The 24,953-nt window shown below is 43.3% G+C and overlaps 2 protein-coding genes across 3 annotated transcripts; one reads left to right on the forward strand and one right to left on the reverse strand.

The window, feature by feature from the left end:
* The first annotated feature begins 1,960 nt into the window (after positions 1–1,960).
* On the forward strand, positions 1,961–16,378 carry LOC106581314 (phenylalanine--tRNA ligase beta subunit). Of its 2 annotated transcripts, none has more exons than XM_014163284.2 (16): positions 1,961–2,243; positions 5,488–5,543; positions 5,649–5,803; positions 5,943–6,015; positions 6,613–6,728; positions 7,153–7,303; positions 7,425–7,533; positions 7,664–7,796; positions 7,975–8,026; positions 8,963–9,024; positions 13,041–13,248; positions 13,354–13,434; positions 13,562–13,654; positions 13,900–14,017; positions 14,221–14,373; positions 15,845–16,378. In XM_014163284.2, the coding sequence occupies exons 1-16, from the start codon at positions 2,186–2,188 to the stop codon at positions 15,994–15,996; spliced, it is 1,770 nt and encodes a 589-aa protein (XP_014018759.1). In that variant the 5' UTR covers positions 1,961–2,185; the 3' UTR covers positions 15,997–16,378. The 2 variants fall into 2 exon arrangements, with proteins under 2 accessions (XP_014018759.1, XP_014018760.1); XM_014163285.2 differs by having other exon boundaries at positions 5,943–5,967.
* Positions 16,379–16,689: 311 nt separating this feature from the next.
* Positions 16,690–21,599, reverse strand: LOC106581310 (sphingosine-1-phosphate phosphatase 2). Its single transcript, XM_045703401.1, is given in 6 exon segments — positions 16,690–18,286; positions 18,288–18,393; positions 18,396–18,475; positions 18,477–18,679; positions 19,222–19,311; positions 21,350–21,599. Coding segments are annotated over 6 exon segments (768 nt in total). The 5' UTR covers positions 21,524–21,599; the 3' UTR covers positions 16,690–18,171.
* Between the last annotated feature and the right edge of the window lie 3,354 nt (positions 21,600–24,953).

The following is a 24,953-nucleotide window of genomic DNA, read 5'->3' on the forward strand; positions in this document are numbered from 1 at the left end:
GCTGCTCCACACATAACCGTAAGGCTCTCCAGAGGGTAGTGAGGTCTGCACAACGCATCACCGGGGGCAAACTACCTGCCCTCCAGGACACCTACACCACCCGATGTCACAGGAAGGCCAAAAAGATCCTCAAGGACAACAACCACCCGAGCCACTGCCTGTTCACCCCGCTATCATCCAGAAGGCGAGGTCAGTACAGGTGCATCAAAGCGGGGACCGAGAGACTGAAAAACAGCTTCTATCTCAAGGCCATCAGACTGTTAAACAGCCATTACTAACATTGAGTGGCTGCTGACAACATAGTGACTCAACTCTAGCCACTTTAATAATGGAAAAATTGATGTAATAAATGTATCACTAGCCACTTTAAACAATGCCACTTTATATAATGTTCACATACCCTATATTACTCATCTCATATGTATATACTGTACGCTATACCATCTACTGCATCTTGCCATCTTGATGTAATTAAATGTGTCACTAGCCACTTTAAACAATGCCACTTTATATAATGTTTTCATACCCTACATTACTCATTTCGTATGTATATACTGTACTCTATACCATCTACTGCATCTTGCCTATGCCATTTGGCCATCACTCATTCATATATTTTTTTGTACATATTCTTATTCATTCCTTTACACGTGTGTGTATAAAGAAGTTGTTGTGAAATTGTTAGGTTAGATTACTTGTTAGATATTACTGCATGGTCGGAACTAGAAGCACAAGCATTTCGCTACACTTGCATTAACATCTGCTAACCATGTGTATGTGACAAATAATATTTGATTTGATTTGATTTGACAGCCTATAGGGAGGAGGTCAGAGACCTGGCCGTGTGGTGTCAGGACAACAACCTCTCCCTCAACGTGATCAAGACAAAGGAGATGATTGTGGACTACAGGAAAAGGAGGACCGAGCATGCCCCGATTCTCGTTGACCGGGCTGTTGTGAAGCAGGTTGAGAGCTTCAAGTTCCTTGGTGTCCACATCATCAACAAACTAACATGGTCCAAGCACACCAAGACAGTTGTGAAGAGGGCACGACAAAACCTATTCCCCCTCAGTAGACTGAAAAGATTTGGCATGGGTCCTCAGATCCTCAAAAGGTTCTACAGCTGCACCATCGAGAGCATCCTGACTGGTTGCATCACTGCCTGGTGTGGCAACTGCTCGGATCTCTATACCAGATGGTGTCAGAGGAAGGCCCTACAAATTGTCAAAGACTCCAGCCACCCTAGTCATAGACTGTTCTCTCTGTTACCGCAAGGCAAGCAGTACCGGAGCGCCAAGTCTAGGTCCAAGAGGCTTCTAAACAGCTTCTATCCCCAAGCCATAAGACTCCTGAACATCCAATCAAATGGTTACCCAGACTATTTGTATTGCCCCCCACTCCCCTCTTTTACGCTGCTGCTACTCTGTTATTATCTATGCATAGTCACTTTAATAACTCTACTTACATGTACATATTACCCCAATTACCTCAACACTGGTGCCCCCACATATTGACTCTGTACCGGTATCCCCTGTATATAGCCTCACTATTGTTATTTTAATGCTGCTCTTTAATCATTTGTAACTTTTATTTCTTAGTCTTATATATATATATATTTTAATTGGGGGGGGGGGGGGCGGGGTTTAGAAACTGCATTAATAAAAATTTGATTTGATTTGACTAGTTGGGAACTCAGAAATAAACAAGCGCAGACTGGCAAAAATCGTTTTGAACAGTCATCCAACTCTGAATTTCAATTTGGGAATTAGGGCCTCTTTCTTGAGCTCCAACTTTCCGACCTGAATGTCACTGACGTCAAGATTTGACCTCGTATTCTTCTGAGTTTAAAAAATATATATATATAAAAAATAAGAGTTCACCGTTGTCTTGAAACGACCATCGTTATCGCCTTTCCCTTCTCACCTGGGACTGGTAGACCAACAAGGGTGCGTTCACAATACAACGGTTCTACCCCGTTGCACTTGGTCTTCGATAGTCCAGTGTGACTGTGAATTAACTATTTGAAATGGCCGTTTATGTTATTCGATACAAAATGCGACTTTTGGTAAGAGTAGTGCTTTACCAATAATTCAGTCTGGCATTATCCCGGACAGCTACAGCCGGTTTCGAGGGGTCCTTCAGTCTTGGAGGAAGGATTTGCAGCTAGCGGTTAGCCGTGGTCAACATGCCGACTGTCAGTGTCAAAAGGGATCTTCTGTTCCATGCCTTGGGCAGAACATACAGTAAGAAATGTTACTTACCATATCAAGTAATAGATATTCAGTAAATTTGACAATTAATCTAGTATGTTTCTGCGTTGTGTTTTCAGGCAGAGGGAACGTGGCTATAGCTAGCTAGTTAGCGGCTGCATGTTTTAATGGATGGGAAAAGCGTTAGCTAGCTTCAGCTAACAGCAACTCATGCGGTGGCAATAACAGCGTTTCGCTCATTTTGTGTATTTATCAACATATCACATATTTCACATACACAACAACGGCATTTACTCAGTTTCTACTGAATAGTGATTGACAACGGATTTGATAGTGTTGACAGAACTTTTAATTTTTTTTTATCAAAATACAGATCAACAATTTACATTCTTACATCAAAACATTACGCAGGTATTAATGAGAAAATACTGGGAAAAAAATAACCAATTCTAGTGCAATTGTAATCACTCTGAAAAAAATCCTATTGTAATGCTTTAGGAAAATATTATTCTTGTTATTGTTCACTAGGGTTAATGTTTTAATAAAATAGTTAAATTCAATCAAAGAAAATGTAATTTTGGTATATCATTTTTGTTTGAATTAAGTATTTGGCAACAAGAATATTAAAAAAAATCATTTCAGTGGTCTTGTTATCATTGCAATAGTAACATATCTTTCATGTCAAAAACATGGGTAGTGTTCATAATGGTAAATAAGTATTTTGCAAGGTTTTCTCGCCTTCTTTTTCACAGAAAACACATCATCAATAGCCCAAAATGTGGACAACAGAATTACATGGATATATCTTATGTAAAATTTTGAAGTGCACTTCCTTAACTTTGTTTGGTATACAGTATTTGTAAGGCCTTAACCATGCATTTTCCCAGACAATGTTAGGAATAAGCATGTTCCAGAAAAACTTTCCTCTCTGTGTAAGTTGGTTTTGTGACTGAAGAATTTGTCTTATATATTTATTACAAGATCTCTCAAGTAAGCACACACCTTCCAATCTGAGTTCTGGATAAACTTTGTGATCATTACCAAAACTAAGATGAGTTTTCATTAGTGCAGTTAGACCACTGGGAAGTGGGAACGGCTTTGATCACAGAAATAAACTCTCTGAAAGGTATTGGAAACTCTTTCAATGTTATAAATTGTTCATACGTGAGAATATTACCCTTGTTGTTGAAAACATCAAGAACAAAGTCAATATTCCTCTCATGCCAGCTAGGGTAGAACAATGATTTATTCCTTACAGTTATGTCTGAATTATTCCACAAAAGAGCTTTATGAGGGGAGAAATTGTGCAGGAAACATATTTTCCAGGCCATTAAAGCTTGTTGGTGAAACCTAGACAATTTAGCAGGTAATCTTTCATGATATAATTACATTTCAGTAACAATTGAAGACCTCCCAACTTAAACACATTATTTGGAATGAAATACCATATTGATTCAGTATTGATCAAGCATCTTTTCAACCAGTTTATCTTGAAAGTGTTATTTAAATCAACAAAATCCAACACTTCTAGACCGCCTTCAGCTTTTTTGTTAGAAAGGACTGACTTTTTTAGTTTGACTTATTTTTCCAGATAAAGTCAAGAAAGGTCTTATTGATCTCGTTACAAGTTGCAGGATTTACACATAACGATAATGAGGGGTACAAAAAACGAGACAGTCCCTCTGCCTTGAACAGAAGTACTCTCCCAATTATAGAAAGATATCTTTGTAGCCAATTATTAAATATATTTTTGGTTCCCTTAATTTTAGGAGAGGAATTCAAATGTTGTCTGACTAAGTGGTTTTTTTGACAGATGTATTCCTAAATATTTAACACAGTCCTTTACAGGAATATTTTCTATTTCTTTATCATCAGAGTCAAATAAACATAAGATTTCACATTTAGAAACATTCAGTTTTAATCCTGATGCGATAGAAAATGCAGTTATAGTATTAAGGGCATGGGCGACCTGATGTTTGTCTCTTAAAAGAGTAGTATCATCAGCCAGTTGGGACATTTTAATTTCTTTGTTAAAAATGGTTAAGCCATACAAATTTGCATTATTCAGAATATCTAGAGAGTTCCACAACCAAAATGAATAAAAATGGCAAAATTGGGCATCCCTGACATACACTTATGTTGATACTGAATCTTTTGGAAGTATAAATAGTTCTGTGTTACTAAACCTTAATATCTTTGTAAAACATGCAAATTACTTTGATAACATTTTCACCAAATCCAAAAATGTTAAGACACCTAAAGAGAAATTAATGTTCAATTGTGTCAAAGGCTTTACAGAAGTCCAGAAATAAGACAACCGCATCTGAGTCAATGCATCTGAATAATCTATAAGGTCCAAGACTAAACGAATGTTAGAGCTGATGTGACGGCCCTTCATAAATCCTGTTTGAGTCTCATTAATAATGGTATCTATTCCTTTCTTTAATCTTTAGGCATAAACCAGAGCAATCAATTTGTAATCAATATTTAATAAAGTAATTGGTCTCCAATTGTCAATGAGAGAAGGGTCTTTATCGGGCTTCGGAATCAATGAAATAAGGCCCTGTTTCATAGTGGAGACCATTTCCCCACTTTTAAAGCAATCTTGAAACATATTAAAAACGGGTCTTCTAGTAACTCCCCAAACTGTCTATAGAAGTCAACTGACAGGCCATCAGGACCAGGGGATTTCCCTTTTTTCATTGAATTCAGAGCCTCTCCAATTTCTTCAATTGACCCAGGTGAATCGCAAACTGAGTGGAAATCATCCTCAATTACAGGGACACAATTCTGAATGTGGCAAATGTAGCTTTCACAACCATCTTCCTGAAATTGAGAGCTGTAAAGGTTTTCATAAAAGGAATTGACAAATGATGATATTGTAATGGGATCTTTGCATAAAACATCGTTCATTTTGAGTGCAGTTATAGATTTTCTTTTGTAGTTTCTCTTTTCAAGTGCAAAAAAGTAACTAGTGTTTCTTTCCCCCTCTTCAATCCATTTTGCTCTTGACCTTACAAAGGCACCCTTTGCCAGATCCGTGTAAAGCTGTTCTAATTCTAGTTGTAAAGAAAGTGTTGACAGAACTGATGCTTGTTATTTCACAACGATTGCATCATTTCCCAGTCCAGACCTATCCTACCCTGCTACTGACTGACCACATAGCTACGTCCATTTAACTAGTAAAATATAACTCAATTAAGAATGGAGGTGTGACCAAAATACATGCATTGTTCCAACAGATATTAAAATGTTGTTCTCTTTTTTTTCCTTTCAGCTGATGAAGAATTTGATGAGTTGTGTTTTGAGTTTGGGCTGGAGCTCGATGAGATTGTGAGTAGAAGACTGAGGATGAACCTCAACCATATCCACTTGTTTGTGTGATAACCAATTTAGTATTTTCGGGCTAACCATCCCCCTTCTAACCCTGTCCTTCAGACGTCAGAGAAGGACATCATCAGTCGTGAGCAGGGGAACACCAAGGCAGAGGGGGCATCTGATGTGATTCTGTATAAGATTGATGTCCCAGCTAACCGCTATGACCTGCTGTGTCTGGAAGGACTGGTCAGGGGCCTGCAGGTCTTCAAGCAAAAGTATGTAAACACATCTAGATGGAAAACGGTGTGCTTAAACATGACTCTTACGTTGCCAAAGTACTTCAGCTTGTGCTGCTTTATCGTGTGTGTTGTCTTCAGCCGTGTATTGACTTCTCCATGTGTGTTTGCGCTCCAGGATGGAAGCCCCTCGCTACAGGCGTGTGAGTCCAGCCAGCGGAGAGCCTCAGAGGCTGGTCATCACAGAGGTGGTGGGTGGATAACACGGACAGGTTTTCTGTTTAATGATCTGGGTCTTAGGTAGAGTGTAGGGTTGTTGAGTTTGGTGTTCAGAGGAGGTGTGTGGAAATCACAGACCACAGTTTAATTACCTGGGTTCTGGGCAGAGTGTAGGGCTGGTTCATTTGGTCATCACAGAGGTGGGGGTGGAAAACATGGACTTTTAGTTTAATGACCTGGGTTCTGGGCAGAGTGTAGGGCTGGTTCATTTGGTCATCACAGAGGTGGGGGTGGATAACATGGACTTTTAGTTTAATGACCTGGGTTCTGGGCAGAGTGTAGGGCTGGTTCATTTGGTCATCACAGAGGTGGGGGTGGAAAACATGGACTTTTAGTTTAATGACCTGGGTTCTGGGCAGAGTGTAGGCATACATCTTATCATGAATGAACCACCACCGTAGTCCTTTGTGACAAGATGATTAATTAAGATATTGAACTGTTGATGAACGCCTCTACATTTGTAGAGGCTGTGCAAAGGAGGCTTTGGGTCAAGTGTTGGAAGTAAAAGAGTGGAATTTTAGAGATGAGTGATAGAATCCTGTCTCGGACTGTGGGTGTGCCTGTCGCAGACGGCTGCTGTGCGACCCCACGCTGTGGCTGCAGTCCTCAGGAACATCACCTTCACACAGGAACGCTACGACAGCTTCATCGAACTACAGGAGAAACTCCATCAGAATGTCTGTAGGTTAGTCAGACACCTAACACATCTCTACCTTCACAGAAAAATATATCTAAATCCCACACATCAGTTTGACCAACTCAGTGGCCTTCAGGTTAGTGTCCGCCCTGAGATTGGAAGGTTGGTGGTTCGTTCCCCAGTCTATGCTTGGCATTCAGCATTAAGGAGATGTCCAGCAGGTGTACATGTATATAAAACTGCCTTAAGCTACAGAAATAGGAGATAGGGCCAGGAACCTATGAGCCGTTCTGGCTGGACAAGGCTTACTTACGCACACCATTTTACCTCTGCATATTTGTCAACGTTTTGGTCAGAACTTTTTTTCAATACCATGTCTCATACTTCAGTGATGGCTTTCAGTGTGTTCTTCTCTGGGAGTCTCTGAGATGTGTTGTCTCAGGGGAAGTTGTGACTAATCTGTGCTCTGTAGGAAAAGGACTCTGGTTGCCATCGGCACCCATGATCTGGACACCATTTCAGGCCCCTTCACCTACACAGCCAAACCACCTAGTGACATCCGCTTCAAACCTCTCAACCAGGCAAAGGAGTACACCGCACAGGAACTCATGAGCCTCTACAAGGTGAGCAGGGATTGGCAACAAAATTATGAGCCTCTGTAAAATGAGTTGTGATTGGCTATGGCTAGAGATCTTTTATTTCTCTCATCCAATGTTTCGATTTCTTTGTATTTCTCCCTCTCAGACAGACAGCCACTTGCGGCACTATCTGCACATTATTGAAGACAAGCCTGTATATCCTGTCATCTATGACAGCAACGGCATTGTATTGTCTATGCCTCCAATTATCAATGGTGAGGACACACACACACATAACCACAGGTTACATGCCAAACTATAAACCTAGTGGACTTCCAATATTGATTAACTCATCGTATGCTGTAGATGCTGTTCTAACAGTCTTCCCTCTGTTGTTTTTTTTAGGGGACCGTTCCAAAATCTCCTTGAATACAAAGAATGTTTTTATCGAGTGCACAGCCATTGATCTTACCAAGGCAAAAATGGTGTTGGACATGATGGTGACGATGTTCTGCGAGTATTGTGAGGAGCCTTTCACGTGAGTCCAAGCAACAGCTGTTTAGATTTTTATCACTGAAATTAAATAACTAATAGCTGAACCTAATGTTTTTGTATGTAAAATAAGACCGTGAATTAGTGGAAATGATAGAGATAAGTTCCTTTGCCCGGCCCCACTTTAAAATACTCCTCTTGATCTATGTCCTGTTCTCTCTCAGGGTAGAGGAGGCTGAGGTGGTGTACCCAGACGGCAGGACCTGCCTGTACCCGGTACTGTGTCCACTTACCATCACTCTGCAGTCTGTTTCCTTTTGTGGGGAAAATATACTCAACAAAAATATAAACGCAACATGTTAAGTGTTGGTCCCATGTTTCATGAGCTGAAATAATATACATTTTCCATACGCACAAATGATTATTTATCCCAAATTTTGGCCACAAATTTGTTCACATCCCTGTTAGAAAGCGTTTCTCCTTTACCGAGATATGTCACACCTGTCAGTAGGACAAATTAAGAAGCTGATTAAACAGCCTGATCATTACACAGGTGCACCTTGTGCTGGGGACAATAAAAGGCCACTCTAAAATGTGCAGTGTTGTCACACAACAAATTGCCACAGATGTCTCCTTTTGAGGGAGTGTGCAATTGGCATGGCATGCTGACTGCAAGAACGTCTACCAGAGCTGTGGCCAGAGAATTTAAATTCGAATTTCTCTACCATAAGCCGCCTCCAACATCGTTTTAGAGAATTTGGCAGTACGTCCAACCGGCCTCACAACCCCAGACTACGTGTAACCATGCCAGCCCAGAACCTCCACATCCTTCTTCCTCACCTGCGGGATCGTCTGAGGCCAGTCACCCGGACAGCTGATGAAACTGAGGAGTATTTCTGTCTGTAATAAAGCCCTTTTGTGGGAAAAAACTAATTCTGATTGGCTGGGCCTGGATCCCCAGTTGGTGGGCGTAGGCCTTCCCAGGCCCACCCATGTGAAATCAATAGATTAGGTCCTAATTAATTTATTTAAGTTGACTGATTTCCTTATATGAACTGTAACTAAGTAAAATCGTTGAAATTGTTGCATGTTGCGTTTATATTTTTGTTCAGTATATATTAGAACTTGCTCGTCAATATTTAAATTCAGACTATCCCCATTCTATCATTTTCCTAACCCTCTACCTTCCTGATATACTATGTGACCTCTCAGGAGCTGGCTTACAGGAAGGAGACTCTGTCAGCAGACTTCATCAACCGCAAAGTTGGCATCAGGTAACTAAGTGACTTGAAATAATACCCAACCCTGTTTCTGGAGATCTGGGGCGGCAGGTAGCCTAGTGGTTAGAGCGTTTGACTAGTTACTGAAAGGTTGCAAGATCAAATCCCCGAGCTGACATGGTAAAAATCTGTCGTTCTGCCCCTGAACAAGGCAGTTAACCCACTGTTCCTAGGCCGTCATAGAAAATAAGAATTTGTTCTTAACTGACTTGCCTAGTTAAATAAACAAATGGGAATGAAGGCTACTTACAGTGTTGGAAAGGGATCACAGCAGTGATTGAATGAGGGTATGAGGCATGAGTTGAGATGTTCAGAGGCTTGACCAGTGCAGGACAGGATTTGACTGGGAAGACAAACAACACACTACACAGACAAAAGAGCTAAGAATGAGTTAGTCCAAGCAAGGAGTAAAATGTATTTGTAATAATGTGATTGTGTATGTGATTGACTATACATACTGTAATGAGAGAAAATTGATACTCACAGTGGAGGGGAAACATTCATGTGCCAGTGGATGAGCGGGCACGTGGCATCAGTTTATGTCAAGCGAGCGTTGACAATGGTAGTAGAGTGGAGTAGTCATCACTCCTTAATCAGGGAACATGAGGGGACTTGGCTGTAAATACAAATAGCAGATACATTCCATTACAGCTGTGCCAACCCTTATCATCCACATACCTGATGATAACTGACAACAGCAAGCAGACTGGTGGCACAATAGGTCCCAGAGCAGTGGGGCAATTTTTAAGTTGATTAGACTGAAACAATGTCTTGTTTTCATCCGATATAGCATGTCAGATTTCTAATGTTTAGGTGTAGCCTAGGCTGCTGCAACATTTATGCCATGAGATTTTGCTTGTCTGTCCGGAGTGGTTGTGTTATCATCTTTGTTAAATAAGTACTGGAGGAAAGTGGAAAGCCTCCCTGAGTGCATGTGAAAAAATGCGTTGCATCAACCTCTCTCATTAATCTAACATTTGGAAGCTATCAAATAAATGGAATTGTTTCGACATCCCAGAAAAGACAATTGAAAGTTCGATATGTTCCGCAAGTAAAGCATCGTAATGTGCAATTACCTCTGCAAGCTCCTTGTAGTTGCCCCTGTTAACCAAACTTTCCCTCTGGTCGTGTCCTCTAACAGCAAACTGTTGCATGTCCTGCTTTTGTTTTTTTAGTTTAGCTGAACGATTGTTGTTCTTCATGTCACTGTACCCACGTTTCGACCAAAGCTCAGACTTTCCAAAAAGCAGGGAAGGCCAGCAATACAGGCGCCCTGATGAAAGGCTCCCTGTTAACCAGCTAACGTTATACTTTTGATACCAATTGGTATTGAATGCCCTCACCTTTTCATCCTTTATCATGAAACTGATCTCAGGCAGAGGTCGACCCTCTTTTAATTCGCACCTTTTCCATGTACCCCAGAGAGTGAAAGGGGTTCTTCAACAAAAAGGCCACAACATTTTCGGCAGCGTTGGCCATTCTACCATTCTGGCAGAGAAAACGGCACACTCATGCTGGTAGCTAGCTAGCTACTGAAGTTAGCAAGGCAAATTTAAATAAATTGCATTTACTGGACACAAAAAAAATCTAAAACCAAGAAAACAATTTATAATGTACCTCCTCCGTCTCCTGTAACTTGAAAAAATGAATTTGAAATGAATAATATCCCCAAAATGCTCAACTATAACTCTTCACTCTTAATCTCTATCCAACAATGTCACCAAGTCTCTCAACACACAGAACCCCCATAATGCTCTGTGGCACAATCCCAATACAACACACTAGGTTCATTCTCTGAATGAATAATTCTATGATTGGATGGACAACATGTCAGTTCATACTGCAAAAGCTTTCATTGGTTGGAAGACGTCCTCCGGAAGTGGTCATAATTACCGTGTATGTCTATGGAAGGGGGTGAGGCCTACCCGCCTCCTAGGTTTTGTATTGAAGTCAATGTAGCCAGAGGAGGACTGAAGTTAGCTGTCCTTTGGCTACACCATGGTGCTAGCCCAGACAGTGCTGTTGAACTTACTGTAGACCTTCATTGCAAAACAGTGTATTTTAATCAATTATTTGGTGACATATGAATATATACTGCTCAAAAAAATAAAGGGAACGCTTAAACAACACAATGTAACTCCAAGTCAATCACACTTCTGTGAAATCAAACTGTCCACTTAGGAAGCAACACTGATTGACAATAAATTTCACATGCTGTTGTGCAAATGGAATAGACAACAGGTGGAAATTATAGGCAATAAGCAAGACACCCCCAATAAAGGAGTGGTTCTGCAGGTGGTAACCACATACCACTTCTCAGTTCCTATGCTTCCTGGCTGATGTTTTGGTCACTTTTGAATGCTGGCGGTGCTTTCACTCAAGTGGTAGCATGAGACGGAGTCTACAACCCACAAAAGTGGCTCAGGTAGTGCAGCTCATCCAGGATGGCACATCAATGCGAGCTGTGGCAAGAAGGTTTGCTGTGTCTGTCAGCGTAGTGTCCAAAGCATGGAGGCGCTACCAGGAGACAGGCCAGTACATCAGGAGACGTGGAGGAGGCCGTAGGAGGGCAACAACCCAGCGGCAGGACCGCTACCTCCGCCTTTGTGCAAGGAAGAGCAGGAGGAGCACTGCCAGAGCCCTGCAAAATGACCTCCAGCAGGCCACAAATGTGCATGTGTCTGCTCAAACGGTCAGAAACAGACTCCATGAGGGTGGTATGAGGGCCCGACGTCCACAGGTGCGGGTTGTGCTTACAGCCCAATACTGTGCAGGACGTTTGGCATTTGCCAGAGAACACCAAGATTGGCAAATTCGCCACTGGCGCCCTGTGCTCTTCACAGATGAAAGCAGGTTCACACTGAGCACATGTGACAGTCTGGAGACGCCGTGGAGAACGTTCTGCTGCCTGCAACATCCTCAAGCATGACTGGTTTGGCGGTGGGTCAGTCATGGTGTAGGGTGGCATTTCTTTGGGGGGCCGCACAGCCCTCCATGTGCTCACCAGAGGTAGCCTGACTGCCATTAGGTACCGAGATGAGATCCTCAGACCCCTTGTGAGACCATATGCTGGTGCGGTTGGCCCTGGGTTCCTCCTAATGCAAGACAATGCTAGACCTCATGTGGCTGGAGTGTGTCAGCAGTTCCTGCAAGAGGAAGGCATTGATGCTATGGACTGGCCCGCCCGTTCCCCAGACCTGAATCCAATTGAGCACATCTGGGACATCATGTCTCGCTCCATCCACCAACGCCACGTTGCACCACAGACTGTCCAGGAGTTGGCGGATGCTTTAGTCCAGGTCTGGGAGGAGATCCCTCAGGAGACCATCCGCCACCTCATCAGGAGCATGCCCAGGCGTTGTAGGGAGGTCATACAGGCACGTGGAGGCCACACACACTACTGAGCCTCATTTTGACTTGTTTTAAGGACATTACATCAAAGTTGGATCAGCCTGTAGTGTGGTTTTCCACTTTAATTTTGAGTGTGACTCCAAATCCAGACCTCCATGGTTTGATAAATTGGATTTCCATTGATTATTTTTGTGTGATTTTGTTGTCAGCACATTCAACTATGTAAAGTAAAAAGTATTTAATAAGATTATTTATTTCATTCAGATCTAGGATGTGTTGTTTGTGTTCCCTTTCTTTTTTTGAGCAGTGTATTTAGTATAGTTTTATCTGAAAACGATATGTTTTTTAATGTTTCACAATTTTTATTTTTAATTAAATTTCACTGAGGAGGACGGTCCTTCCCTTCCTCCTCTGAGGAGCCTCCACTGCAACATTCCTGCAGATGCTTGTAAATGGTTTACATTGTACCTATTTAGCAGACACTCTTATCCAGAGCGACTTACATGAGCAATTATGGTTAAGTGCCTTGCGCAATGACGACATTTTTTTACCTAGTCTGTTCGGGGATTCGAACCAGCAACCTTTCAGTTACTGACTCAATGCTCTTAACTGCTAGGATACCAGCCGCTGTTTGTTTGTAATGGTTTGTTTGTCTCCAGTGAGTCGACTGAGCACATCGCCCAGCTGTTGACCAAGATGTGCTTGCGCTCAGAGGTCACAAGCGACGGCGAACAGATCGAGGTAGAGATCCCGCCCACGCGCTCTGACGTCATCCACGCCTGTGACATCATGGAGGACGCTGCCATGGCGTACGGTTTCAACAATATTCCCCGCACCACGCCGCGCACCTACACCGTAGCCAATCAGGTGAGGGTATTCTTCAGCAGGTTATTCAGGAGTGAAGTTGATTGGTTGTTGACTGGATCTGCTGGTTGGGTGGTATTGTTTTCTATCTCATGACTGTGTTTTTAGCTCCCACTGAATAAGCTGTCAGAGCTGCTGAGACAGGACCTGGCTGCTGCTGGATTCACAGAGGCCCTCACCTTCGCCCTGGTAATGACACCTCACTCTCTCTACCTTTGTGGACTCCAGGAAGAGTAGCTTCTGAAAAAGCTAATGGGGATCCAAATAATAAACATGCACACACATTTTCATGTGTTGTATCCGTCTTCCTGTGCAGTGTTCTCAGGAGGACATAGCTGACAAGCTGTTGAAGAACATCTCAGAGACCAGAGCATGTCACATCTCCAACCCCAAGACAGCTGAGTTCCAGGTGGACCACCATTACCGTGGATTAATCATGTCTCTATGATAACATTATAAACTGCCCCCCTTTAGTCTCTGAATGATCTCTTACGATTGGTATAAATTACAGCAATTATCAAGTAAACCAGTTGAATGGATTCTATTACCCCCTGTTGATGTGAGTGTTTCCTACATAAGAGAGTGCTGTGTGACTCGGTGGGTTGGTCAGCGGCTGGTGGTGGTGGTAACAGCAGTGCTCGTCTTCTCCACCAGGTGGCGCGCACCACCCTGTTGTCAGGCCTGCTGAAGACTGTGGCTGCCAACAGGAAGATGCCTCTGCCTCTGAGGCTGTTTGAGATTTCAGACGTGGTGCTCAAGGATGAAACCAAAGGTGTGAGGGTGTGACCCAAGTGTTCATCATGTAGTGTATTCACGGATATGTGTAGAAATAATGTCATTGTATGCCTGCCTTTCTAATTTCTTTATTAGGACAAACATGAATGTACATACTGATTCCCTCATACTCAAGAAGACACACTGTCATTATCAGTTTCAGACATCCTAATGGCCATGTTGTCCTCTGCTCTCCCTCAGACGTGGGGGCCAGGAACAACCGTCGTCTGTGTGCTGTCTACTACAACAAGAGTCCTGGGTTTGAGGTGATCCACGGCCTGATGGACAGGGTCATGCAGCTGCTGGAGGTCAAACCAGGCCAGGGCAATGGCTACCACATCCAGGCTGCCGACGGTAAGACAACCAGGGAGCCATCTCACTAGTTTAAACTGGACTCTCTCTCTGTCTCACTCATTCACCCCTCCCACCGATGTGCGTGTCTCCTGCCACAATCAGACATAGGAGAAATCGATGGGCTCAAGTACCACAGAGAGGGAGGGATGAGGTTGCAAAGAGGGAGAGCAGGGGTGCGGAGGACAGAGAGAGACTTGGAAATCAGGGGATAGAGAGGGAGCGTAAGAGCATGTAGTTTCAGCAGGGGGAGTCAGACTGCATGTGAGTCACGTCTACTGTTGCAGTGCCCCTGCCTGGGTTTACAGGGAGATAGAATGGCACATCATGGGCATTTAGACTGCCTGAAACAAACACACTTACACAGCTACAAAAAAACACTTCAACTGTTACATTTACACGACTAGCAAACTATTATGCAGACCAGACACACAACACACATGCAAAAAAAGATGTGCTCCTCATGTCTGTGTGACCTTAACCCCATTACAGGGTCATGATCTTCTGCAGGACCTCCCGCAATGTTACCCTATGGGGGGAGGGAGGGACTCTTAAGGAGCAGATGCCCATGTTTCACTTAACTGTCAAATTCAGCCTTCCCGTTCACTGTTAAAGGCATGCTTGACTGTCTGGTTAGTGTTGACCTTGGCTCAGAGAGAATGAATCTGAGAGGGTTTTCAGGGTGGGTGGAATAGGTTGTCACTTGTCAGGCTGGCTGGCTTGAACTTAGCTATTAGTGTACCATTTTTAAAGACTGGTTGTCATGGCGCTGCCCTGCTTTCGAAGAGACACACAATGTGGAGCGCTTTCTGTTGCTAGTTAGGAGTTAGCATCTGAACGGTGAGCTAAGGAGTACATTAGCTTTTAGGAGCAAAGCAACGTGGGAAGAAGTGAAGCACCATGGGAGAAGAGAACAGAACAGCATAGGAACGGAACATGTCTGTGGAAGTGGAGTCATAGCAACCCTGAGCCTAGATGGTCTCCTTGAACAGGCTCTAGCAGTCATTGTTTTAAAAAACCTTGTCAGTGAGTTCTCTCACATCAAATGTTATTTGTCACATGTGCCAAATACACCAGGTGTAGACCTTATAGTGAAATGCTTACTTACAAACCCTTAACCAACAATGCAGTTTTAAGAAAATACATTAAAAAAAGTAAGAGATAAGAATAACAAATGATTAAAGAGCAGCAGTAAATAACAATAGTGGGGCTATATACAGGGGGTACCAGTACAGAGTCAATGTGCAGGGGCACCGGTGTTGAGGTAATATGTACATGTAGGTAGAGTTATTAAAGTGACTAACTATTCCACACATCTGAGAATAGTTATGTCTCATTATCTCTTGAGTCTCTCGTCTGTGTGGAAACATTTATTCAGACTACACTTTTGACGTTTATTTTCACTGGACCACTGAGAAGCCTCATCACCTCTCCTTCCTTCCCACCCCCCTCTTCTTTTTTTCCCCACTTTCAGATTCCACCTTCTTCCCTGGTCGCTGTGCTGAGATCTTTGCGCGTGGGAAGAGCATAGGACGCCTCGGGGTCCTTCACCCTAATGTCATCAACCGCTTTGAGCTCACCATGCCATGCTCCGCCCTGGACATCGACATCGAGCCCTTCCTGTGATGTCACAACCACACCCTGGGTGTGATGTCACACCCAGACACACACTGAACTTGTAAGACCAGCAAACTCATCAACCAACACAGATTCATTTACTCATGCTCAGTCCATCCCAACACAGGTGTTCCCAGCTTTTATTTTTTTTTATTTTTAGGAAATATCACATTTACATAAGTATTCAGACCCTTTACTCAGTACTTTGTTGAAGCACTTTTGTCAGCGATTTCAGCCTCAAGTCTTCTTGGGTATGATGCTACAAGCTTGGCACACCTGTATTTGGGGAGTTTCTAATTTTTCTCTGCAGATCCTCAAGCTCTGTTAGGTTGGCTGGGGAGTGTCGCTGCACAGCTATTTTCAGGTCTCTCCAGAGATGTTCGATTGGGTTTCAGGCCGGGCTCTGGCTGGGACACTCAAGGACATTGAGACTTGTCCCGAAGCCACTCCGCGTTGTCTTGGCTGTGTGCTTAGGAATGTTCGTCCCTGTCTGAGGTCCTGAGCGCTCTGGAGCAGGTTTTCATCAAGGATCGCTCTGTTCATCTTTCCCTCAATCCTGACTAGTCTCCCAGTCCCTGCTGCTGAAATACATCCCCACAGCATGATGCTGCCACCACCATGCTTCACCGTAGGGATAGTGCCAGGTTTCCTTCAGACGTGATGCTTGGCTTTCAGGCCAAAGAGTTCAATCAGCCCAGAGAATCTTGTTTCTGAGGGGCTTTAGGTGCCTTTTGGCAATCTCCAAGCGGGCTGTCATGTGCCTTTTACTGAGGAGTGGCTTCCGTCTGGCCACTCTACCATAAAGGCCTGATTGGTGGAGTACTGCAGAGATGGTTGTCCTTCTGGAAGGTTCTCCCATCTCTACAGAGGAGCTTTGTCAGATTGACCATCGGGTTCTTGGTCACCTTCGTGACCAAGGCCCTTCATTCCCGATTTGCTCAATTTGACAAAGTGGCCAGCTCTAGGAAGAGTCTTGGTGGTTCCAAACGTCTTTTATTTTAGAATGATGTAGGACACTGTGTTCTTGGGGACCTTGAGTGCTGCAGACATTTTTTTCCCAGATCTGTGCCTCAACACAATCCTGACTCGGAGCTCTACGGACAATTCCTTCGACCTCATGGCTTGGTTTTTACTCTGACATGCACTGTCAAATGTGGGGTCTTATATAGACAGGTTTGTGCCTTTCCAAATCATGTCCAATCAATTGGATTTACCACAGGTGGACACCAATCAAGTTGTAGAAACATCTCAAGGATGATCAATGGAAACAGGATGCACCTGAGCTCAATTTCGAGTCTCGAGGGAAAAAAGGGTCTGAAGGTATTTCAGTTTTTTTTATTTCATACATTTTCTAAAAACCTGTTTGCTTTGTCATTATGTGGTATTGTGTGTAGATTGAGGGGATTTAAAAAAAAAAAAAAAACATTTTAGAATAAGGCTGTAATGTAACAAAATGTGGAAAAAGGAAAGAGGTCTGAATATTTTCAGAAGGCACTGTATATAAGAAGTGTGGCTGTATTTTTATCTCCATGGTAATAAAAATGAGACATCAGCCTGTGAATTCACTGCAGCCCTGTATTTCTGAATTCACTGCAGTCCTGTTTCACATGAGCTTTTAACCCATATACTGTACCATTGAAAGACATTGCTCTGAGCAATCATTTTAATTCAGTCATTTACATTAAAGGTTTGTCTTACAGTGCATTAGGCCTATATGCTGTATGAGTGTAAATAACAGGAAGCCACAGCTGTGGTTCAACAGGTTTCATTGTTTATTTTTGACTTGCATGGTCTTGTTAGGTGGGTCGAATGCTCTTGGACGGAGCTTCATCTACTTAATGAAAGATACAACAGGACATAAACTCTGACAGTACAATGCAGTACTGTAATTATGCAGGTGTTGCTTAGGTATGGTTGTGGTAGTGAGAGGAAGCAGGTATCAAGAACTTACAAAAGTGAAGGGATAAAACGGTCAAATAACAAATAATGCAAATAACATGTTAAATAAAATTGGTGTAATTCAGAATTTTTTTACTTTGTCTTCAGTCTTTCAGAGTTACACAATGTGTGAAATACAGAATCAATGTATAAAATGTACAAATGTCACAAATATACAAGGCACATTTTTATACAACACTTGCTAGGATCCTGTCATCATTCATGTTATATAGTAACAGCATTGGGTCATAGCGGTCCCAGTATTATGAACAGTCTATTGACCAGAATAGAGTGGACCAAGCTTATGAATGTATAGGTGGTGAATTTATACGGCACCTCAATCTCCTTCCTCCTGGCATCTGTCTTTGACCGACAGTCCATAGCAGGAGCACAGCACCCACAGACTGGCTGTCTTCACCATCTGTCGAGTCGCCACCAACGCCATGACACCCACCACAAAGCGGCGCTGCCCAGGGCTAAGCCACCCAATGTCAGTGCTGGCAGGGGTACGGGTAGCACCCCCTGGGGCTCAAACGTCACCCCCAGCCTCATTCATCCAGTAGCCCACAGAACAGCCTGCACTCACCCCCAGGATGGTGGTGTAATGGTCCAGCTCGGGGTAGGTGTAGCTCAGGAAGAAGGCCAGCACCAATGCCCCGAGTGGGGAGGTGAGCTGGAGCCGGTCAAATGTTTCCCAGTATGGGTAGGTGACCACTATCAATGTGGCTGAGATTAAAGCACCACAGATCACATCCTGAAACCAGCAGGGAGGGGGAGTGTATCTTTTGTACATGTATTTGATACATTTTTGTAACTGCTTAGACAGACGACATATTCATAGTAGTTTGAAGGGTGATGTGGTCTTTATGGTGATGAAGTGCTAGTCTGAGTCAGAAGAGGCTGGTGTGAGGAGCTATAGGAGACAGGCTCATTGTAATGGCTGGAATGGAATGAATGGAACAGAGTCATACATTTGGTTTCCATATGTTTCATAGTGATACCGTTCCATTTATTCCATTCCAGACATTACAATGAGCCTGTCCTCCTATAGCTCCTCCCACCAGCCTCTTCTGGTCTGAATGTTGCTCTGGAACCTCTTATCTCAACTTTACAGGTCATAATGAACTACTTATTCTTATGTAATGGCATGATGAATGTCGAAGTGAAAGGCAGGTCCCCCTAGCTAACAGTGCCAGCCAGACATACAGTATGAATAATAAATACTGCATTGGGTCTGAATGTTTTATACAGTACTTTATATAGTACTGTCGGGGCAGAGCAGAGGAAGAGACTCACCAGATCAGAATGCATGCCTGTGTACAGACGCCTCAGACACACCTACACAGACAACACCACCGCCACAAGCAGACCCACTTTAAACTGGAACTGTGGACAGAATATATAGGTACACACAAATCACACTTAGACGTGGCTACACACACTACTACAAAATACACAACTATCTGATGAGACGTTCTCTGATACTTTGATAAATAAGGGATACAATCTGAAAACCTGTTTGGGACTGTCAGACTGATGGTGTAACCAAGAAATTCCCAACATTCTTCCGTACAGAGAGTCGGAACGTGCTTAATCCAGCTAGCCAATAGGAGGGAAATGTACGTATTGTTTATACACCTATCCAATTCCTCCAGATCTACACGGCTCTAGGAGTAGGGGTTGTTTCTGGGCAGGGCCATGCTCTTATCTTCCACTTCTTGCTCACCTTTTCTCTTTTCCTCTCTGTCTATCCTTTTCCTCTTGTTGATATTTGTCCTCCATTAGTCAGTCCTCCATTAGTCAGTCCTCCTAAGACAACTACAGCTATCTGTCATCCATCTATTCTGCCACTTTGACATATGGACTGTCTTAAAGTCATCTTTTTACTCATGTCTGTCCATCTCCCCTTCCCTCTCACTCCTTTCATATAATTTACCTATGTGTTTTTCTTTCTCTCCATTTCAATGACAGTGAAGAAAGCCCATGTCATGTATATTCATTGACCTCCTTTTCCCTCCCTCCCTCCCCTCCTCCTCCTCCTCTTTTTCCTGTGTCTTTTCCTTCCCTTTGTAGCTAGGGGGGGCTTTCAGAAGAAGTTAATGAAGAGAGGACTCTGAATGGACACAAAGGATGCTGGGATGGAGGGGCCACTGTGATTGACTGTCCTGACCTTTCACCCCTCAACCTAAGAGATCGCCTCAGGCCATTCAGACCACTGCACCAGACCACTACACATCTATAGCTATGTGCCCTCTCAGAAACATAAACTAAGTTACCACTGCACCAGACTACTATAGCTATGTGCTTTCTTTGATTCTCAGAAACAATGTCACCACATGCATAGATATGCATGCTCTCGCAGAAACAATGTCACCACTGAAGCACACTACCACTGTATCTGAGGCTGGTGCACACTACCACTGTATCTGAGGCTGGTGCACACTACCACTGTATCTGAGGCTGATGTTGTTTGAGTAGCTGATTGATTGTTGTGTGTGTGTGTGTGTGTGTGTGAGGGAGAGAGATTGACAGTCATTTACTCTGTAGTCAATCAGAGGAACAAACAGCAGCTGTGTGGGTGTGTCTGAAGGTGACTGATGGTGACTGGCCATCGCAGAAATGTTCCATATGCACAAAAAGCTTATTTCTCTCAAATGTTGTCCACAAATGTGTTTACATCCCTTTTAGTGAGCATTTCTCCTTTGCCAAGATAATCCATCCACCTGACAGGTGTGGCATATCAAGAAGCTGATTAAACAGCATGATCCTTACACAGGTGCACCTTGTGCTGGGGACAATAAAAGGTCACTTTAAAATGTGCAGTTTTGTCACACAACACAATGCCACAGATGTCTCAAGTGCAATTGGCATGCTGACTGCAAGAATGTCAATCAGAGCTGTTACCAGAGGATTGAATGTTCATTTCTCTAACATAAGCCACCTCCAAAGTCCTTTTACCGAATTTGGCATTACGTCCAACCGGCCTCACAACTGCAGACCACATGTAACCACGCCAGCCCAGGACCGCCACATCCAGCTTCTTCACCTGCAGGATCATCTGAGGAGGGGTGGGGGTACTGAGGGCTATTTCTGTCTGTAATAAAGCCCTTTTGTGGGTAAAAACTCCTTCTGATTGGCTGGGCCTGGCTCCCCAGCACCCCTGCCCAGTCATGTGAAATCCATAGATTAGGGCCTAATAAACTGATTTCCTTATATGAACTGTAACTAAGTAAAATCTTTGAAATTGTTGCATATTTCTGTTCAGTATATATAACTATGTGGCACTAAACTCTCCATGTTTACATCTATGGTTCTGTACAGGCCTTGTCCCAGGGAAGGGTGCAAGCGATGAGTCTCCCCCAAGACTGAGTAGCAGAAGCTTGGCAGGGGACCCAAGGGGCACAAGGCGCTGCATGAGCCTCACCTGAACCCTGGAAGGGACACTGAGGAGGAGGGTAAAGATGGTAGTGGCAGCCATGGCATGGGTGGTGGGAAGGCCATACACAGCGTCCACACGCTTCTCCAGCTGAACCACCAGGGGCAATAGAGGGCGAGGCAGCTTCAGCACAGCCTGCGCCTGGCTGATGTACATCACCATCTGGAGGAGAGGAGAGGCGGAGAAGAGAAGGGTAAGTCTTCATAAAGGGCTTTACTAATACATTTGATTGGTTGGAACGCTGTACACTTTTACTGTGAAAAAAATAAATAAAAAACATTCTAATGTATGAAGCTAACCAGATGGTTCAAAGCTCCATTAAGAATGGCCACACAGTATCCTATAAATAAGTAATCATTCAGTCTGTAGTAACCAGTTTGCAAGAAGATGCAAGGCACACTTCTATAAAAGGAGCACAGTCTGCAGTTGCTCAGTAACACAATCTACTGTAAGAATCCAATACATCCATGAGCTGCTGACACAGTACCTTCAGTTGATGCTGACTGTGTACCTTTACAGTAACACAGACACGCTCCACAGAACTCAGGTTCTGACACAATGGTTGTGAAACAAATGATATTTTACTGATACAGCAGAGAGTTTGTGCAGAAAAACTATGTATCACAAATGCATTGTACATCAGTAGCAAAACCTTAGTGTGTACGTGGCCAGAGAGGGTGTGCAGTGTGCAGGCAATGCCAGGCCAGGGATGTGCGGCCAATCAGTACACACTGACTGTCTACTACACATCCTTAGGAGACGGCGCTAGTGGGACACGGGGGCTGACCCTCCACCCAGGCTGGAGTTGTATTTAGCTCTGCCTGTTATATTTAGAGAGAGAGAGAGATGGGGTAGGATAGAGTGTGCAAGCTACAGAAAGAAAGATATAGAGGAGGTAACCATGACTATTCCTACTGACAAGATGGGGACACTATAATCATTGAGTGTTTGAGTAACCACGGTCCATGAGAGAGAGAACTGCCTATAGGCTTCTTATCCTCAAGGTTAGCATAGCAACCAGAGTTTATAGACTGAAAGTGAAAAGAGGAGGGAGGTAGGGAGGGAGGGAGAAAGTCAGTCACTATCTATCTCTTTAGCAATCAGCCGCTTGTTCCCTGGAGGCTACTGCCTCCAAGACACCATTTACTCTGCCTCCACCCCAATGGAGGCAGAGTATAAAGCAATCTCACTAGTATAAAGACCTCCTCCATTCCTGCCATTATTGAAAGAGATTGTGATACCTCACATCTCAAAATTGGGTTACTTAATGTTAGATCCCTCACTTCCAAGGCAGTTATAGTCAATGAACTAATCACTGATCATAATCTTGATGTGATTGGCCTGACTGAAACATGGCTTAAGCCTGATGAATTTACTGTGTTAAATGAGGACTCACCCCCTGGTTACACTAGTGACCATACCCCCTGTGCATCCGGCAAAGGCGGAGGTGTTGCTAACATTTACGATAGCAAATTTCAATTTACAAAAACAAAAACAATGACGTTTTCGTCTTTTGAGCTTCTAGTCATGAAATCTATGCAGCCTACTCACTCACTTTTTATAGCTACTGTTTACAGGCCTCCTGGGCCATATGCAGTGTTCCTCACTGAGTTCCCTGAATTCCTATCGGATCTTGTAGTCATAGCAGATAATATTCTAATTTTTGGTGACTTTAACATTCACATGGAAAAGTCCACAGACCCACTCCAAAAGGCTTTCGGAGCCATCATCGACTTAGTGGGTTTTGTCCAACATGTCTCTGGACCTACTCACTGCCACAGTCATACTCTGGACCTAGTTTTGTCCCACGGAATAAATGTTATGGATCTTAATGTTTTTCCTCATAATCCTGGATTATTGGACCACCATTTTATTGCGTTTGCAATCGCAACAAATAATCTGCTCAGACCCCAACCAAGGAGCATTAAAAGTCGTGCTATAAATTCTCAGACAACCCAAAGATTCCTTGATGCCCTTCCAGACTCCCTCTGCCTACCCAAGGACGTCAGAGGACAAAAATCAGTTAACCACCTAACCGAGGAACTCAATTTAACCTTGCGCAATGCCCTAGATGCAGTTGCACCCCTAAAAATTAAAAACATCTGTCATAAGAAACTAGCTCCCTGGTATACAGAAAATACACGAGCTCTGAAGCAAGCTTCCAGAAAATTGGAACGGAAATGGCGCCAAACCAAACTGGAAGTCTTCCGACTAGCTTGGAAAGACAGTACCGTGCAGTATCGAAGAGCCCTCACTGCTGCTCGATCATCCTATTTTTCCAACTTAATTGAGGAAAATAAGAACAATCCGAAATTTCTTTTTGATACTGTCGCAAAGCTAACTAAAAAGCAGCCTTCGCAAATGGAGGATGGCTTTCACTTCAGCAGTAATACATTTATGAACTTCTTTGAGGAAAAGATCATGATCATTAGAAAGCAAATTACGGACTCCTCTTTAAATCTGGGTATTCCTCCAAAGCTCCATTGTCCTGAGTCTACACAACTCTGCCAGGACCTAGGATCAAGGGAGATACTAAAGTGTTTTAGTACTATATCTCTTGACACAATGATGAAAATAATCATGGCCTCCAAACCCTCAAGCTGCATACTGGACCCTATTCCAACTAAACTACAGAAAGAGCTGCTTCCTGTGCTTGGCCCTCCTATGTTGAACATAATAAACGGCTCTCTATCCACCGGATGTGTACCAAGCTCACTAAAAGTGGCAGTAATAAAGCCTCTCTTGAAAAAGCCGAATCTTGACCCAGAAATTATAAAAACTATCGGCCTATATCGAATCTTCCATTCCTCTCAAAAATTTTAGAAAAAGCTGTTGCACAGCAACTCACTGCCTTCCTGAAGACAAACAATGTATACGAAACGCTTCAGTCTGGTTTTAGACCCCATCATAGCACTGAGACTGCACTTGTGAAGGTGGTTAATGACCTTTTAATGACGTCAGACCGAGGCTCTGCATCTGTCCTCGTGCTCCTAGATCTTAGTGCCGCTTTTGATACCATCGATCACCACATTCTTTTGGAGAGATTGGAAACCCAAATTGGTCTACATGGACAAGTTCTGGCCTGGTTTAGATCTTATCTGTCGGAAAGATATCAGTTTGTCTCTGTGAATAGTTTGTCCTCTGACAAATCAATTGTAAATTTCGGTGTTCCTCAAGGTTCCGTTTTAGGACCACTATTGTTTTCACTATATATTTTACCTCTTGGGGATGTCATTCGAAAAAAACATAATGTTAAATTTCACTGCTATGCGGACGACACACAGCTGTACATTTCAATGAAACATGGTGAAGCCCCAAAATTGCCCTCGCTAGAAGCCTGTGTTTTAGACATAAAGAAGTGGATGGCTGCAAACTTTCTACTTTTAAATTCGGACAAAACAGAGATGCTTGTTCTAGGTCCCAAGAAACAAAGAGATCTTCTGTTGAATCTGACAATTAATCTGGATGGTTGTACAGTCGTCTCAAATAAAACTGTGAAGGACCTCGGCGTTACTCTGGACCCTGATCTCTCTTTTGAAGAACATATCAAGACTGTTTCAAGGACAGCTTTTTTCCATCTACGTAACATTGC

The sequence above is a fragment of the Salmo salar genome, chromosome ssa20 (genome assembly GCF_905237065.1).
Source record: "Salmo salar chromosome ssa20, Ssal_v3.1, whole genome shotgun sequence".
In the NCBI taxonomy this organism is placed as follows: Eukaryota; Metazoa; Chordata; class Actinopteri; order Salmoniformes; family Salmonidae; genus Salmo; species Salmo salar.

Coding starts and splice junctions, on each gene's coding strand:
- LOC106581314 (XM_014163284.2), top strand. CDS start 2,186: ATGCCGACTGTCAGTGTCAAAAGGGATCTTCTGTTCCATGCCTTGGGC. Junction 5,544..5,648: donor GGCTGGAGCTCGATGAGATT/GTGAGTAGAAGA, acceptor CCTGTCCTTCAG/ACGTCAGAGAAGGACATCAT. Junction 13,249..13,353: donor CCTACACCGTAGCCAATCAG/GTGAGGGTATTC, acceptor CTGTGTTTTTAG/CTCCCACTGAATAAGCTGTC.